Source organism: Odontesthes bonariensis, chromosome 16 (assembly GCF_027942865.1).
Source record: "Odontesthes bonariensis isolate fOdoBon6 chromosome 16, fOdoBon6.hap1, whole genome shotgun sequence".
Taxonomy (NCBI): domain Eukaryota; kingdom Metazoa; phylum Chordata; class Actinopteri; order Atheriniformes; family Atherinopsidae; genus Odontesthes; species Odontesthes bonariensis.
In genome coordinates, this window is record NC_134521.1 from 24,974,631 (window position 1) to 24,992,983 (window position 18,353).

At 39.9% G+C, this 18,353-nt stretch overlaps 1 protein-coding gene and 1 long non-coding RNA gene across 3 annotated transcripts in view; one reads left to right on the forward strand and one right to left on the reverse strand.

Annotated features, from left to right (window-relative positions):
• Window positions 1-8,424, reverse strand: part of LOC142401306 (sodium- and chloride-dependent GABA transporter 2-like) — a 21,029-nt gene extending 12,605 nt beyond the window's left edge. For both annotated transcript variants that reach the window (XM_075486687.1, XM_075486686.1), the window contains exons 1-6: window positions 8,108-8,424; window positions 7,845-7,979; window positions 5,368-5,508; window positions 5,099-5,177; window positions 4,694-4,826; window positions 1,295-1,429 (exon numbers count right to left, since the gene is read on the reverse strand). In XM_075486687.1, the coding sequence (XP_075342802.1) occupies window positions 1,295-1,429; window positions 4,694-4,826; window positions 5,099-5,177; window positions 5,368-5,508; window positions 7,845-7,979; window positions 8,108-8,303 (819 nt within the window). In that variant the 5' untranslated portion in view covers window positions 8,304-8,424. The remainder of the gene's footprint in view (window positions 1-1,294; window positions 1,430-4,693; window positions 4,827-5,098; window positions 5,178-5,367; window positions 5,509-7,844; window positions 7,980-8,107) is intronic.
• LOC142401308 (uncharacterized) lies at window positions 2,423-5,183 on the forward strand. Its single transcript, XR_012773105.1, has 3 exons — window positions 2,423-3,318; window positions 3,437-3,612; window positions 4,722-5,183. It is a non-coding gene; the product is annotated as an uncharacterized LOC142401308 (long non-coding RNA).
• Window positions 8,425-18,353: the final 9,929 nt, after the last annotated feature.

Consider the following 18,353-nt stretch of genomic DNA (forward strand, 5'->3'; position numbering starts at 1 on the left):
CACAGCGGGGGGTAAGTCAATGTTCATAAATGATATTGCTAATATGGGATGTCATACAGCTTCATGTCAAAAGAGGTGAACTATCCCTTTAACTAGTTCAGGTCCTACTTAGAAGGGCAGAGTTATTTTGTTAATATTGGCAGACTTGTGGAGTCCCCCAGGGGTCAATTCTTGGACCTCTTCTCTTTTACTTGTATATGCTCCCTTACGGTCAGATATTGCAGAACTTTAACATCAATTATCACAGTTATGCAGACGAGACACAACTTTATGTGTCTCTGTCACCAGATGACTGCAGCCGAGCAGACGTACTGTGTCAGTGTCTGGAGGAAGTAAACACCTAGATGAGAGAGAATTTTCTACAAATAAATGAAGACCAAACTGAGATCATTCTGTTTGGGAGCAAAGAGAAGAGGGTCAGCGTTGGTAAATATCTTTAGACCCGGGACCTTACAATCACTGACCAAGTTCGTAACCTCGGAGTGTTGACAGACTCAGATCTGACTTTCAGTAGCCACATAAAAGCTGTCACCAAGGCAGCTTTTTACCATCTCAGAAACATCAACAGAATTAAAGGTTTCCTCTCCCAAAAAAGACCAGGAGAAACTCATCCATGCATTCATCTCCAGTAGACTCCATTACTGTAATGCTCTTTTAACTGGACTTCCCAAAAAGAGCATTAAACATCTGCAGCTCATCCAGAACGCTGCTGCTGGAGTTTTAACCCAGACTAAGAGATCTGAACACATCACAGCAGTTTTAAAATCTTTACACTGGCTTCCAGTCAGTCACAGAATAGATTTTAAAAGCCTGCTGATGGTTTACAATCAGCAGTTTGGTCGACAAACTACAGAAGAAGACAGTCGTGATAGATGTAGCAATTCCAAGTGACAACAACACAAAGAAGAAGGAACATAAGAAGCTTAAAAAATACCAAAGCTGAAGGAGGAAGTTGAAAAAATGTGGGAAATGAAGGTACCAGTGCAGACCAGAGCACACGGGGCTGTGACCCCCGAACTGAGAGAGTGGCTCCAGCAGATCCTGGGAACAACATCAGAGATCTCTGTCCAGAACAGTGCAGTTCTAGGAACAGCGAAGATACTGCGTTGAACCCTCAAGCTCCCAGGCCTCTCATAGAGGATCCGAGTTTGAAGGAAGGGTGCCCCCCACAAGAAGGGCGAGTGTTGAATTTTTTTTTTTTTTTTTTTTTTTTTTTTTGTGTGTGTGTGTGTTTGCAAACATCCCTTTAGACAATATCACAGATCTGTTGAAAACACTAAATGTATCTTCTTACCTGGGGATCTGATAGACGAGAGATATCAGGGTAGAGGTAGTAAATGATCCCATCTATTGCCCCTGGTAGGGTAACACCACGAATGAGCAAAATCAACAACATAAAGTAGGGGAAGGTGGCTGTGAAGTAGGCTACCTGAAAGGAAAGGTGAAAAAAAAAAGGTTAGATATATAACAGTTTGTTAAGGACCATCTTTTAAGGTTTTAAAACCAAAGTCACCTCATTTTATTTTGAAAATATGCCATTTTTCTGTTTCACTGTTTCCACAATGTGAAGGAACTCAGTCTGAATCATGCCTTGTGGTTCTTTGTCTGATATGAACATATAGTTTAACCATCCTAAATTAAATGTAAGTAATGCTTACTGCTTTTCTTTTCTTCATAGATACACCTTAGTTGCTTAGAAGAACCTAACCTGTATTTATCCATGTAGAATTTTATCTTGTAGGACTGCAATAAAACTCTTACTTCCTAAGACTTAACACTGAAACAAAAAAAAAGAAAAAAAAGACACAACTAATTAGACAATAACTAACCCTAAACCTGATTAATCTGAAAACTGTTTTGTTACAACTGATTAAACTGTGAGGGATTTTCACAGCCCTGAGGTGCAATTCAACCCCACAACAACAGTGGGTCCCCTCATAGTGAGTGACTCGCACAAACTTCAACACACTTAAAGGGAAAGTTCGTTTTTTTTAAACCTGGTCCTTATTTCTGGCATAAAATACGTTCATCATCACTTCAAACTCTGTTTGAAGATAGCCGACTGTCACAAAGCACAGAGTTAATAAGCTGTGCAGCAGCAGCAGCGTGTGTTGATGTAGACAGCCCCCAATAACAACAACATGGCAGCTCTGAGCTAACAGTGCAATAGTACGCGTTCATTTATTCATTCAGTCGGCTTAAAGTATTGGTGAAATAAAGACAGATAATGCCTTATTTAGAGGCTGTATTTTCTATGCCCTGTTCTCTCCCGTTACATGAATATATGCAGATCTCGAGTAATCTAAATAGCGTCCGACTTTCACCAAAATGTTATTGATGAGTAGATGAACGTATTTTATGCCAGAAATAAGGTCCAGGTTTAAAAAAAAAAAAAAAAACTTCCCCTTTAACTGCTGAAAGATGAGAAGTCATTATTTTTACAAACAGCAATTGTGTTTGTGCTGTTTTGACAATATTCGAACACTGTAAACACGCAAAATATGCGTCATTTCACAGGCGGTTTATCAAACTGTGAGGTAAGCTATGACCTAAAGTTGGAAGTGCTTAAATCCATATTTTGAGTTGCTCTTATGTTCGTGCGTAGAATATATTTCTCTTGAATATAAGCAAATTTCTACAATAGTTAAATAAATAAGGAGATTTGAAATTGATGAAAAATGTAATTGGTGAACAGGTCGCTAATTGCCAACATGATTTAGGTTAAATGTTTCAAGCAAAACTACATTTTAACTGAGAACTGAAAAGACAAAGTCCAGTGCTATCCGGGGTTCATAAAAGGCATATTGCTACAGTGTGAAAAGGTTTAAAACTCAACGTGGAAAGTGATCATTTATTAACTGAGATTTTATTCATTATAATGTATTTTGTGGTTATTAAAATTGAACTTCTGCAATGGAACTTTTGTATTTGCTATATAGTTGTCACACCTGGTTTCACTGAGATATAATAGATCATTTTGAATTGGATATATGAGAAAGAGATTCAAATTCATGATTATATTAGTGCTTGTGTTGAGGGAGCACAATGGATAAAATCTCGTTGCACATGAATGCTCTGGCAGCGGAAGTGAATGAGAAGGCTTGACTTTACACTTCGTTTATTCTGGCAGACTCTAAGTCCTTGGATAAACATGATACAGCTTCAGTTCAACTCAGATCGACGATTGATCTTTGTGAATCCTTTTTTGCAGTAAAATGGATTTTTACAGCACACCAAGTGAGACCCAGACACCACCAAAGCACCAGGACTGCACAAAGTCTCATTATGAATCGTAAATTCACATGGAGATCAACTAATGTAGGTGTTTATTAGGGTTTCTGATCTTTAACTCCAACGTTCTTCAGGCCACAGCTGTAATGCAAACTTTTGTCGATGTGCACAAAAAAACTCTGTCCAACCCTCATTCTAAGCACAGGTGCATCACAGGACTCCAGGTCCTCTCGAGCTCTTCATTAATGACAACATCCCCACTCGCTCCTCAAAGAAAGCAGTGAAGGTTGCAGCCGACGTCCTTCTTTTGGGACTTCGCAGACACGTTACAGAAAGGACTGGTGATACAGTGAGGCTGCCCATCCCATTTTCATTCAAGTGGTGAGGAGATGGAGAATACAAATGACTTTAAATTCCTGACAGCCCAAATTCCAAAGGAGCTCTTTGTCTCATAAGATCCCCCAACTTAATGAAGAAAGTTCAAAAGAAGCCTTTTTACACAATGTGAAAAATACAGTATCTTTGTGAAAAAGGGTAAATTCCATTATAAAGACAGCCTTATTATACTGTTGTTGTACTAATCTACTTGTTTACACTGACCCAAACAAAATCTGTGTGCTGGCGTCCCGCTTATTGCTTTCAGTTAGCGTTGAGCACCCCGGGTATCAGAGGCGTGACATGTAAAACAACAGTGTTTGTGTCTAGTGTGCAGACTCAACCTTTCACAGTTAAATAGATTTGAGTCAGTCATCACCATTTCAAGGGTCCAACATCAATGCTCCCTCCATTCAAATAATTAAGACTGTAAGGCAAAATGAAGGCGCAACAGTCCTACTTTGAACAACCAACCGAAACGCAAACAGGCCAAAATTCCCCTCTCACTATTTCTCTGAACTTCTACTCAGGAAGCTGAGAATCCTGAGTAGAAGGATTCTACCCAGAATCCTTCAGTGCAAGCTGCACTGCTGCAAACGAAACAGGCCTGGGATGAGTTCTCAGAATGGGACAGAAGGTCACAGGAACTGAGCACTCCCGACTGAAAGCTGCAAATGTGGCAAGATCAGCAACATTAGCAGGGATCCCACCCAACCAGGAAAAAAATCTTCTTTGTCCCTCTGCTGTCTTAGAGGAGACACAGAGTTATCAAAGCCAACACCAACAGACAGAACCGATTTTTATCCCAGAGCTGTTTCTTTTTTCACTCTCCCTCTCCATCTGTACACCTCCAAAACACCCAGAGACTGCAGTTTCAGCTAATGCACCTACACAAATCACCTTTCTTTTGCATATATCTATAAATTGAGTATCCCACACCAACTTGTATATACTCCCAATGCCTGTTCAATATATATGACTACTTTTCTACTTTACTCTTTTGACGATCTTGTGCTCATTGTACATCATTTTATTAGCTGCTTGTGTAAAACAGTAAAAAATGCTGTTCTGTGTTTATGGAACCAACCTTTCCTGTTGACTTGATTCCCTTCCAGATGCAAAAGTAACAGATGACCCAGCTCAGGATGAGACACAAGACCAGTTCCCACCTCAGGCTGCCTACATCTTCAATGCCAGCAGAAATCTTTAAAACCCGTCGTCTGGTCAAATGAAGGAGCGGTGGATGGGAAGAGGGGGACAGAAGGAGAACAGAGATGAATGACAGGTGAAAGGGAAGGAAACTGAATAATTGGGACAGAAGAAATCTGATGTCAAGATGAGAGGGGGATTGAGAAAAATCGCAAATGGGATAAATAAAAGTGTGGATGGGAGTGTTTGAGGGGCAGACAAGGTCTAAGATGGGGAAAGCTGAAAGAAGGAAGGGAAAGAAAACTAATTGTGTTCAGTTTAACTTGTGTAACTTCATGCTTACTGCCAGAACTCCACAACTGGAAGAGTGGTGTTCAGCCTAGACTTTATGCTCAGATTCTGGTTGTTGTCAAAGCACGAATCTAGTAATGGGAAATAAAACACAAAAATGGTAAAAAAAAAAAAGTGCCGTCTATATTTCATTATGTCATTGAAAACACTGAATTACTTTCTTGACTTTTTCCATTATTGCCAATTTTCAACAGCATGACATGAGAAATGTGCGCTCAGATTCCCTCTTACAACTGCGCATACTGGCTTATGAGAACCTACCTGTGTTCCAGTAGTTCCCACATGAGGCCCAAGGCAAATCAGCATTGAAGGATGAGAACAGGTAAAAGAACGCCCATGTGAGGATCATGACATAAGAGGTCCCACTGATTAAGATGATGAGATGGCTGGCGTAGCCCATGCCTGAGTGACAGACAAATACACCATGAATGAGAGGGCAGCACATTGGAAGTATTCTGTAGTTGCAGCTACAGCCTTTTCTGTGCAAAAAAAAGTGTTGTGCACAAAGTTACTTCAAATCATGTGCCCATACTGTGTTGTCAAGATGCTATTTTTAAAATGAGCTATTAACAGGTGTGCTATTTCAAAATATAAAGAGCATAATCCTGTCTCTACAAAAATCTATGATTATGGATCTATAAAAATATTTTACAGTATTGGTTTATGGGTGGAAAAGAAAAGACAGCGTGATGATGTTTTTGCACTGAATTTTGGTAAGATGGAGAAAAATAGTGAGTTTGGTTGCACAGAAGCAGTTACATATTTTACTCATCTCCCTTCCACAAATTAATTCTTTAAGTGATTTTTATGCTTTGTTTATGCAAATTCTATAACTTTTCTCATCCACTCATGCTGTGATAATGATCTACACTTAACTCATGGATCTCAACATCCATTGGCACAAACTCTTTTATTTCTATTTTTACACATTTCATCCTCCATCCCCCTAAATCGATCACAAAGTTTAGCAGACCTGTTTTTGCTATTTGATATATGTAATATCTCCACATCTGTGAGTGTGTGTTTCACAATAGCTTATCTGACCTTCTTAAGAGTTGTCTTTATTCATTGAAAAAGGGCCAAGAAAACCAGATTTGATTTTGAATCTTTTTGGATGAGCATTTCTCATATTTTCACTTAAACTTCTCCTCTTTCAATTTTCCTACGCACCCACCACAGCGAGTGCATTTTCAACCTTTGGGAAACGCTGAACATCGGCAAACAGTTTGCCTTCGGTTATTTTGCACTTCCCTTAGTTAGCTTTAACTCTGCATGCCCTACTGGCTCATCATGCATCTGTGCTTTATAACAGCAATGAACACACACTCAGACACACACAGCACAATTCTATGACTGTATTCTTGCAATTGTCTTCTTTTCAGAAATAGAAAAAAAAGACAGAGAAAACCACCTGCTGCACATAAATACTGTAAATCCTGGTTTACTTTTTCACAGAGTTGGGAGCTAAGTTTATCTCCTCTATAATCTTGTGTTTATAAGTGCGGACACACAAACCTCGACAACTGTGTTCTTTCCAGAACAGCAACAGTAGGGGGTTGTATCAACCAATTACAAGCATATGAGGCATTGACCGACTGCAGCATCTACATTAACTTTGCTTGTGAGGCACCGAGGAGAACCCTGTGAATTCCAGGTTTAAAAAAAAAAAAAAAAAAAGGATACACTCTCTCTGATCAGTGCCGTTTTAGTCGGGTTAAATTCGGAGGGAAATATTGATGGAATAAAGTTCTGTAACAATACACAGTGAAGATCATTCAGAAGAAAACTGGTCAAACAGCACATATCTTCAATATTTACTGATTTTTATTCACTGCGGACAACCTAAGCCAAACCAATACCCTAACCTAACATTAATTCACAACTTAGCTGCAACTCAAACCGGGACCAGAGAAATCCCATTTTGCCTCATTCGTCCCCATAAGGACTTCTGGTTTAGGCTTGTGGGGGAGATGGAGCCCAACCCAGCTACCATGGATTATCGCGCAGCAGTCTTTGGGAGGAAACCCTGGAGTACACGGGGAGAACCCAAGCATGCATGGGGGAAACATGCAAACTCTACACTGAAGGATCCCAGCCAAGATTTGAACCAGGGACCCTCTTGCTGTGAGGGGACAGTGACATTTTTCTGACATTTTAATCTTCAGCTCTAAATTTGTTGGAAAGTTTTTTTTTTCTTAATTCCATGTCTGGATATAAACACTTCTGCGTATATATTCTATTAAAACAGTGTTTTTATAAGGGCCGAAATTTAGAAATATATATTTCTAGTAATAGAAATAGCTGTTATGCTGCACACAACAGGAACAAACTACCAGCAGAACTGAAATCAGCCCCAACTGTAAGCACTTTTAAATCCAGGTTAAAAACATTTCTTTCGGTGTGCTTATGGTTGGTTTAGTTCATATTTTTCTTTTCCCCTCTTCTTTGATTGCTTTTAACTGTGTTTTAATTTTTATTCTATTTTTTTCTCTTTAAATTGCTTGTTTTGCCTTGTCTTTATGTAAAGTACATTGAGTTGCCTTTGGTATGAAATGCGCTGTATAAATAAAGATGCCTTGCCTAATAACTTGAAAATCAAGCATTTAAACGGTCTAAACCAAAGTATTTAAACTATGAGTATATTACAGTAAAAGTAAATGATGCACCAGTGGAACAAGCCACATTAAATAGCCAATGTTTTCAAGGATGTTTTCAAAGTGAAAAAAGTTTTTGTTCACCTTGGAAAAGCGGGCAAATCTTTCTCCAGCAAGTGATCCCTCCCTGGCTGGTGTACTGTCCTAAGGCCGTCTCAAGGAAGAACAAGGGTATTCCGCACGTGAAAATGAACAGAATGTAAGGGATGAAAAAGACACCTGCAAAAAAAAAAAAAAAAAAAAAAAAAAAACTAGATTTACTCATAAGTGAGCGCAGAAGAGATATATGCACGCGGACAAAGAAGAGAAAAAACACGCGAGCCTGGTTTCTGCGTAAAACCACCCACCTCCGCCGTTTTTGTAGCACAGGTACGGGAACCTCCAAACATTGCCAGGTCCGATAATTGCTCCCATCACAGTGAGGATGAACTCTGCTTTGGTCCCCCATTGCCCCCGTCCCTCCAGCTCTTTAGTCTGCGGGGTTTGGGGGGATTTGTTCTGCACAACAACTACTGTTTGGCCATTCTTTCCGTTAGTGGTCATCTTGGATCTCCCAAACCGTTAATACTCTGCTCAGCCAAATGTGTCTGTGTCCACGCCAGAATGTTGCGCACGCCCAAAATCTCACAGGGCCTCACGCGGTGTGGTAACGATTGAACAAAAAATGCCAAGCTGAGGATTAACTCAGGACTGTTGTGATGTGGCTGGCTGCTCTCCCTGTTCTGATTGTGGAATAGCGGCTGAGACAGCAACTATTTAAGGTGCAGATGCGCTCATTGAAAGTATTTTCGGCGGAGGGTGCTGGTGTGTCATGAAATACTGTGATTGGTGGGGGTGGAGAGTCAGCCCCGCCTATTAGATCTTCTGTAAAACATGCTTGAAATCTCAACCAAACTGTTTTAGTACAGTAGAAGCTGTGGCCCTGTCTTGTGTAAGTTAACGCTCCCATATTTCATTAAAATATAATGGAAGTATGACTATGATTTGAATATTTCATGCAAACTGTACTGTCAACACCTGACAATTCATATCAAATTAAATATTTCTGTAGTAATGCATTACATTACATGTTCATTAAATGTGAAACGAATATATGACACGTGACATAGCAAAAGCACACTCTGCTCCAAAACAGCTGCTTCAAAGAACAGTCCAGTTAATTCCAGGCTTATCTGCCTGCGAAATAGCTAAACGTATATACATGCATACATATATTTTAAATATCGAGCTAATGCTTAAGCTGAGACTACAGAGCTATTCGACTTTCCTACAAGGTTTTCAGCCTGATTTCCATGTCACAGACTAATGTCAGAGAGCAGGGGCGGAGCAGTGATTTTAAATGTGGGGGTGTTACAGGGGTGGCACATGAGCGCCACATCAAGCCCATAGACACGACGCTGAAGTTGGCATCCGATTCGCGAATTAAAGGTAGGGTAGGAGATCCTGGATTTTGAGTCCAGCGAAGCTGCATTTTGAAAATACACAGGTAAAAAGTCCCAACCCTTTTCTTCACTTTCCCCCCGAAGGCACGCCTCTAGAGTACATGAACGCGCATGAGCACAAAGGTGCACGAGCGCTGTTCTGACAGCAAGCATCGATCGTTGCCGTATTTAGTATTTAGTATATGCTAACTATACGTTTAATAATGCTAGGTGCTAGCCAAGCTGGCTCTAGTTTAGCTTCCTGCCAAGCTTCTGGACGCGTAATTCGTTCACGGAGCAGGGTACGCGCACAGGGGGAAGGAGGGGGAGGGAGGAGCAGATTGCAGTTTGATAGACGGCATCAGAATCCAATCATTGTGAACGGACCGTTCACAATGATTGGATAGTGTTTTTCCTAGATTGTACGTTCTAGAGGCCACTAAAACTTTTCATATTTGTGTCAAAACTTTTAATTAATTGGTAACAATGGGGGTGTGAAGAGTATTTCAAGCAATATGTAAAAAAATGTTCCAGAAAAAGATCCCCTACCCAACCTTTAAATGGATGGGCATAAAGGGCCATTTCACTGCATGTTGATCGCCCTAAACTAGGTCCTGTATGGAAACTGCAATAGTTACACTGCTCAAATCTGGATAGAATTATTCTAAAGAGGGTACAGAGTCTTTAAAACACATTTTATGATTTGTTAAAACTTTATTTGGTCATTGAAAATTCAAAAAGGTGAAATCATCTTGCTGTAAAAGTGGGGGTGTCGAAACACCCCCATCCCCCAAGGGGGCGCCGCCCATGTCAGAGGGTGCAGACAATGGTCCAGCTCTGTGGCAAATCGGCTTTCGATTGGTGGTCACCAGACGTTATGTGTGAACGCTTCAAAGCGATGATTCGTGAGGGTACCGACCAAAAAATCTAACATGATAGATGTTTTAGGGGAGTCGATGAAGGAAGAGTGGGTGAGTAAGGTTTCTGTTTAGAGTTACAGCCAATGAGAGCACTGAAGACAGCAAGTTGACGCTGAAAGTCTTGGAAGTTTGAACCTGGCTAAACTTCAGAGATGGGGACTCAAGTCACTGTGATTTGGACTCAAGTCGACTCGAGTTGCTGTTTTGATGACTTGTGACTTGACTTGACAAAAAATAAAAGAAGTGAGACTCGACTCGGACTTGGAAGTTAAAGACTCGGCACTTGACTTGACTTGAGACACGATGACTTGAATGATTTAGTGTTAAGCATCTAGCATAACTTGGAACTTTGTTTGCCATTTGAAGATCCATTCTGACTAGTAAGTGCTTGTCAAATGAGCTAATATTATCCTGTTAGCCTAGTCGGTAGTTAGCTAACGTTAGCTTGATATGATACAGGGTGGACAGGTTGGACACATTGGCCAATGATGCTTACTGACAGTTACTTATATCTTGTCTTTTCACTTTATTAAGATCAGATGCTCTAGGTAAAATGACAATAATAAGGTGACTTGACTTTGACTTGACTTGACCTATTACAGGACTTTACTTGCCCAAGAAAAAATTACTTGGGACTTACTTGAGACTTGCACATGTGTGACTTGGTCCCATCTCTGCTAAACTTTGTTCCAAAGCGTAAACTTACATTACCCAACTCATGTTTTTAAGTCTTTTCCTCCTTTAATCAATCAAATATCCATGAAACACACTTGTGGCTACAATTGCACGCCTAAAAACAATGGCGTCAGTGTTGCACACACAGGCTGAGGCTGTGAGTGTGCATGCACACAGACACAGAGCGGAGACAGGAGTCAGTGATTTGAACTGATTGCTATGATTTTATCATCCTCAAACCAGCAGGCTGTATGCTCACTGACTGCCCAAAAGTTCAAACCTAAAAAAAAAAATAATCAAGAACACAAAATAACAACACATTTATGTCACATTTCTATTCAATCATAAGACTAAGAGGGATTAGTTTTATATGTATTAGGAATACCCAGCTTAGTCATGTAAACGTGTTCTGGTGGACTTCAAAGTTAAATCATGGCCTTTTACAAGAATAATAGTTGGTACTTTAAACAATTAGCAGCAATACTGCCAATGTTTTTTTGACTATGCTTCTTCATGAACTTATCAATCTTATCAGAGATAAGTTGCCACTGTAGCACAGGAACTGTAAAATGGGGATAAGGGGGTATAATAGAGCTGTGTGCATACTCTGAAAGGGAACATTAGTGACCTAAATGGAAAAACACTGCCCAAACCAAATTTCCTGCACAACATAAATAGTCATCAAATGGTATACATTCATGACAAGATAAGACCACTTAGAGCTGTCTTCAGAATAAAAAAATATTGTTAGATATATTTTGAATGCTTTTAAATGTATTGCAGCAGAAGCCAGAGAGAAAGAGATCGACTACATGTCCTTCATGACACTAAAGGTGAAATAGTGTTTACTGGACAGAACCAAAGGACACAGTTGAAGAATGAATACATGCTGCAAATGATGAATAACTGGCTCAAAATTACACTGAACATTGCTGCACTGAATACTGAAAAATCACTTAACAGTGATGAGCAGAGAAGTTTGAGGTGTCCAAGCCAGATTTTGACGCTCTGTAGCCTACTGGGTGAAAGTACCATCACAGATGGGACCAACAGCTCCGTGTCCTTGTCAAACCTTATCGGTGCTCCACAATAGACTTCTTTACTGGTGAAATTCAGCCAAAGGGATAAGCAGACAACAATGGAAGTCTACAATGCAGAACAGTTTCTACCATATCTGGACAACACAGTTCCCAAATTGGATCAGCGTTTTTCATCTCTTGGTGAACGTGTTCAAGCCTGTAAGGCCGGACAAGACGGCTAACTCTTTTTGTGTGATGGAATTCCACACTCCATTGGGATCTAACAAACAAATACAGCACATACAAAGTTTAATAATCATATCACAGATGAATAGAAGTTAAACTCACCATTGAGTCTATAAGAATTGCAGAGATAAAATTATTGCTGGGTATCAATAGAATTTGTAGATCATAGTCAAAACTCATCACACCCTCACCCACAGACAATTTAGAAACACAATATACTCTGACTTACATGTTTGGACCAAAACAAAACCCACTGGGCCACCAGCACAGCCCCACACAGACGAATGTGTGGGGTCTAATCAGCCAATTCACACATCACTTGGGTGATTAAATTTGGTTTCTGGGAGTCATCTCACTTTTAAAGGTAAGAATATTATCACCAGAATATGGTCTATAAACATAAATCATTTACTATTTTTAAACAGTCCTCTCATCCAAATGATATATCCTATTGAATTTACACATTTTACTCATTCCAAAGAAAGGGTTCCCTCTGTATCCATTCAAGTTTTTCTTCATCCTCCTGGTTTTCTGATGTCTGCTCTATCTTGTTGCTTTGCGTGTTCATTTCCTACCACTCCTCATTCTTGTACTTCGGCAGCACCGGGCCATGGCTTTTACTCTCAGGTCAAAGCTATCAGGCAGGAGGAAAAGTGAAACTCACTGCCCTCGTGCCTCAATAAGGACAAATCGAGGCCAAAGTCAGAGTCATTGATTTTTCCAACCTCAGTGGGCTGTTCTGCGACAGGTGACTTGCTTCCTGAAGAACAAACGAGTTTCGCTCTGAAGGCGAAACAGATCTCAGTTTGTATCGCGGTATCCATGGGCTTACATTTTAGGCTCTCAAACAACATACATTTATACATAAGGTGTAGGGCAGATTGACTGAGTTCTTTCAGCAAAGCTGCATCTATCATGATTGCACTTTGCTGTGGTGTTTTGATTTTGTTCTGAGTTCAAGTAGGTGCTGAGCAGGTATCCAGGAAGTCGGGGCGGAGTCTGGATTGCTCCTGCCAGCACACCTGGAGCTCGTCTGTGCACATTTAGAGCTGGCTTCTAAAGGAGCTACAGGAGCTACAGTCTTTGCCAGACTGTTTCACTGTCTCTGTGTGCGACCCTGCTTCTGCTTCCGAGGAGTGTTTGTTGGTCCCCTTTCTTCTTAGAGATAATCACCGGAGTGGATTCTCTGATGACTCACCTTACAACCCACTTCTATCAATGAACTGGTTTTACTTCCATATTTCGGTGTCAGTCTGCTTTTTGGTTCCACCTTGTGTGTATCGGTTATTTCATAGCCTTGACAGTATCAGCTTTTACTCTTTTTAAAGCAGTCATGTGACTGAGTTTAATCAAAATAATTTTGCCTGATGTAACACAAGCATGAGGCCCTTTGTCAAGGTTGTGAAGTGGATGAAAGGAAGGACCCAGGTGCAGATAAGGGGCAGGAGCCAAGAGGTAACTTAAAACTTGGTTTATTATTGAATAGAAATGAAAATCACAGCCAAGCTGGAAATACCAAAAGCCTAAACTAGTAAAACAACAAACACCTAATGAAATAACAAAACCAGATTGTACATTACACAGAGCAGGAACAAGACAGATGATGAAAACCATATGAACATCGACGGAGGATCTGGCCAAGAATGAAGAAAACTGGGAGACTAAATACTGTGGGGAGAGTGATTCGTGTGAAGGTGCAGCTGAGGGAAAATGAGCACAGGTGAAGGGAATGGAGTGGACGACTGGCAGGAGGGAACTGAGCAAAGGTGAGGAAATGGCAAGATTAAAGTAAAAAACTAAACCGAGACTAACCAGAGAAAAAGCACAAAAATACATGGATCGTGACGGCCTTCATTAGTTTAAGATAGTTAAACTAACGTTTAACAATTGTTAAAGAACGTTTTTTGTCTTTTTCAAGACTGATAAAACAATGCCTTGGCATCTTAAGTCTTTACAGTACACAAAAAGATGCTCTATTCCGACATACTGTACTAGTGCCAGCTGAACCTTCCACTTTAGGATGTTGGTGACCTGTTTGGACATAGTTGTTTTGTGAGTCAAGGAGATGCAGCCAAGGAGACTTGCTTCTGCTGAATTCATGTTGACAGAAGCGGAAAGATTAATTTAAATCAGCAACAAAGTTCCCAGAAAGGCACCAATGTCATAACTGTTATCTATGTTGTACACTATGTCTCAGAAGTGTAAATACAGATCCAGTTCATGCAAAGTTTCCATGTGTTCCTCTTATCATTATTATAATGGAGTTGGAATCTGCAGGAAAGGCACCATAATATTATAAGAGTAGATATAGTTTTTGGAACAGTAATTCAATTAAATTCAATTCAGTTTTATCTATGTAGCGCCAAATTACAACAAATGTCATCTCAAGGCACTTAAATAATAACGTCCAATTCAAACCAATTGGAGTTCAATTCATTGTAATCAGAATTAATTTCAAAATAACCCAATTCATTCATACAGGGCCAAGAAAACCAACAGATTGAACCAAAACTTATCTTCAGTGCAATCTCCTGGCCTGAGCGTGCCTGAGGCGACTGTGGAGAGAAACGACTCCCTTTTAACAGGAAGAAACCTCTGGCAGAACCAGTGCCGTAACCAGCATTGAGGACACACAGGTCATGACCTCGGTATTTTCCCTGGTGTTTTTTTTATTTTTTTTATTTTGTTTTTATTCAGAGAAATGTCAAATTAATATAAGATGAAAATCGTTCTGACTTTGATTGGTGGAACGATCAGCATGCATTCTCATTTGTTTTTCTGAAAATAAAGTCCACATAATCCCTTTATCATCACGTTATATTTTAAAACTGAGCGGAAAAACGCCACCCGACTTTTTTTTCTTTTTCTTTTTTCCGCCACCCGCCATTGGAAACATGTTTATCATATTACGCAGCTTCGACGCGAAAGTCAGCTGGGAAATGGAAGCAAGATGAAGAAATCTACTAAACAAACTAAACTCAGCTTTGGAAAGCCAACTGGTCAGGGGAAAAGAAAGAGAGAAGGAGGTGAGTTCATTTCGCCAATCGCCAGTGAGAATGAGTGACAGTTCATAATGTTCATATGCGTTCATAGCGCGGCTAGGAATAGGAGGACGCTAGATCATTGTCCTCAGCATTTCAAGCAACAGTCACAAAGCCCCTTGGTTAGGATTTTGTTTTCCAGTCTGCACAAACACACTGCACACAAATCTCTCTCTCAATTCGATTTTCCAAAAAAAAAAAGTAGCGACCTGTAATGGAATTGTTGGGAATCGTGACACGGCTTGGGCTGTTAAGCTAACTTTTTTTTTTTTTTAATCAGGGCTTGACAGTTTTTTGCCAACTGTGGCTAGTGGTCATTCAGCCTCACTAGCTACAGTTTTGTTCAGTGCTATATGGCTTCCTACATGTAAATAAAGCAGACTAATAGAAACTGGGTCAGAAACTTATATTTTTCTTTTACTTAAAACAATTGATGATACACACGGGGCAAAATAACAGAATGAAATACCCCGTGTACTCTCTCACATGACACAATCTTGAGGTTAGTTGTGCTGCTCATGGTGCATTATGAAGCCAAGTTTTACCAGCATTTAGCCAGTTGTCAGGCCCAGCATGATACTCTGTCTTCTCTGTGTTGAGTGAATGGATTGAATTGAGACTATACATCTAAAATACAGCCAACATCTTGTGGTCTGTTTGGCACATTCTACGATGTTAATTTAGTGGGTGGATTCAACCAGTTACTTAGGTAAAATGATTGCATTCTTCCTAATGAACCATTTGGATTTTATTGCAAATGGTGTCTAAAATTTTGCACATCGGTTAGACCAATTGCCCAACTCATTCATTTGACCTTTTAGTGGGTCATGCACATGCATGGTGATGATGGTGACAATAGTAATAATAATAATAATGGAATATTAATAATAACAATAATATTAATGGTGATGCTGATGATGATATTTTAAAACAGATGACACAGGAGAGGATGAGAATGAGGGAGTTGAAGAGAGAGAGTCAGTAGAGGAAGAAAGGGGAAGAACTGAGTCTCACTCACTCACTCAAATACTCTACTTTTGTGATCACATTGTTATAATAAACTTGTTCACCTACATATTCACCTCCTTGATGGGCTTGTGATTTACCTCTGTTTATTCACATTTCCACACTGTATTTTAAAAAGTCAACATATTAGGATGTTTTTTTTGTCAAATAAGATTTATCGCAATATTTGACCTCGGTATTTGAAAAATCCTGGTTACGGCCCTGGGCAGAACCAGACTCAGGAAGGGTGGCCATCCACCTCCACCAGCTGGGGTTGAGGGGAAGAAACACTGTAACATCATTCAAAGGATACCTGTTGGAACAGGGAAACACGAGTTAATGACTACAATAATGTCACATGTACATAATTTAATTTGAGAAATTAAACGGGGGAAAAAGAGAGTAAAGTGAGGAAAGGTGTGACAGAGGAGGCCCCCCAGCAGTCTAGGCCTATAGCAGCTTAACTATGGGATGTTTCAGGATCACCTGAACGATCCCCAACTATAAGCTTTATCAAAAAAGGAAAGTTTATTCCACAAGAGAGGGGCCTGATAACTGAAGGCTCTGCCTCCCATTCTACTTTTAGAAACTCTGGGAACCACAAGTAAACCTGCAGTTTGGGAACGAAGTGCTCTGTTAGGAAAATATCTTACAATGAGATCTCTAAGATATGATGGAGCTCGGTCATTAAGAGCTTTATATGTAAGGAGAAGAATCTTAAATTCTATTCTGAATTTAACAGGGAGCCCATGAAGAGAAGCTAAAACTGGAGAAATATGATCTCTCCTGCTAGTTCTCATCAAAACTCTGGCTGCAGCATTTTGGATCAGCTGAAGGCTTTTCAGAGAATATGTGGGACAGCCCAATAATAAAGAATTACAGGAGTCCAATCTTGAAGTAACAAATGAATGAAGCAGTTTTTCCCAGTCTATTACAGTCCTTGAAACAACCAGAAAACTTTCAATATTTTCTTTTCCACTGAACGGTATACAGCATAGTAGGTTAAATATTACCAGGACTAACACTAATGGTGTTAATATTGTACTTGGATTAACTTTGGTACGCTGGATGTCCTCTTGCGACGCAGTCTCGTGGCAAAATGTGATGTAGTCATGTACTCACTGATTTAAAGAGTTCACAGTGATTTATTCTTCCTCATTTGTATAGACTGTGGTGGGAATACCACTGCAAGTGTCAAAGCTTCCACCTCCCTCTAAGCAAGAGCACATTCAAATGTTTTGTTCTCTGTCAGCCAGCCTCCTACATGCTTGCATTCTGGTCCTGCTCTGAACTCCATGTTTTGAAACATTGATTTAATTGTTGAGTTAGGAGTGACTGACAGATAAGTGAAAGAAATGACCTACTAGACTTTTGCAATTTGCTATCAAAAATAAAAATATGATTGGAGATGATTGGAGATGCATGTGATACTAAATGCCTTGAATATTTCTGAATCCAACAGTTGTTTTATAGGGGCCTTTCATACTGTGAAAGAGGTATGGGACACTGATGGCCGAGAGTGCAACTGTTTCATCCTTTGCAAACAGTGAACGATAAAAACTAAGTAATGCTGCCATTTGTATGAATTGATCCAACTTCTTAGCAGGAAATGTGTCCCGTCCTTCCCTGCAACTAGCCTCAGCTCCAAGACAACCAATAGATGCAGTACACTCCGTGTCACTGGAACCCTGTAAAGCGTCATCAGGAGCTTACAACACAGTGCCATACTGTGTGTATGGCAACCCCCCCCCCCCCCCCCCCCCAAGCATAAGTATTCAAAAATTGAATTAAAATGAAGAGACTCTCTGTCTGCATCTCTTTTCGTTTTAAGTGGAAGTTGGGTTCCAGACTCCTGTTTTTTAAGGATTGTAAGGCTGTCATTATTTATTCTAACTAACTTTATTTTGCCTCAATAGGGCTTATCGTGTAGCATAACCGGATTTACTGTCAAATAACTCACAGGATGCCCAATCTTGGACTTTAATGGACAAAAGTGAGGCGTGGTCGTCCTTTTGCTTGAGAGACTGTCATCAGAGTATGGGAATAATGTAACTTTGACTCTCCCTCACATTTTGAAGTTTTAAAAAAAAATGTGCTGAAGGAAATTGGCAGGTACCAGTATGTGTACATTTTTCTAATATATATAAATAAATATATAAATATACTTTACCATTACCAGTCTCTCTTATCTGATAACCATTAAATCGGCTGCCCTTCATGAAGTGTAAAAACTGTAAAACTGACCTTTTCTTTCAATCAGTAGGTT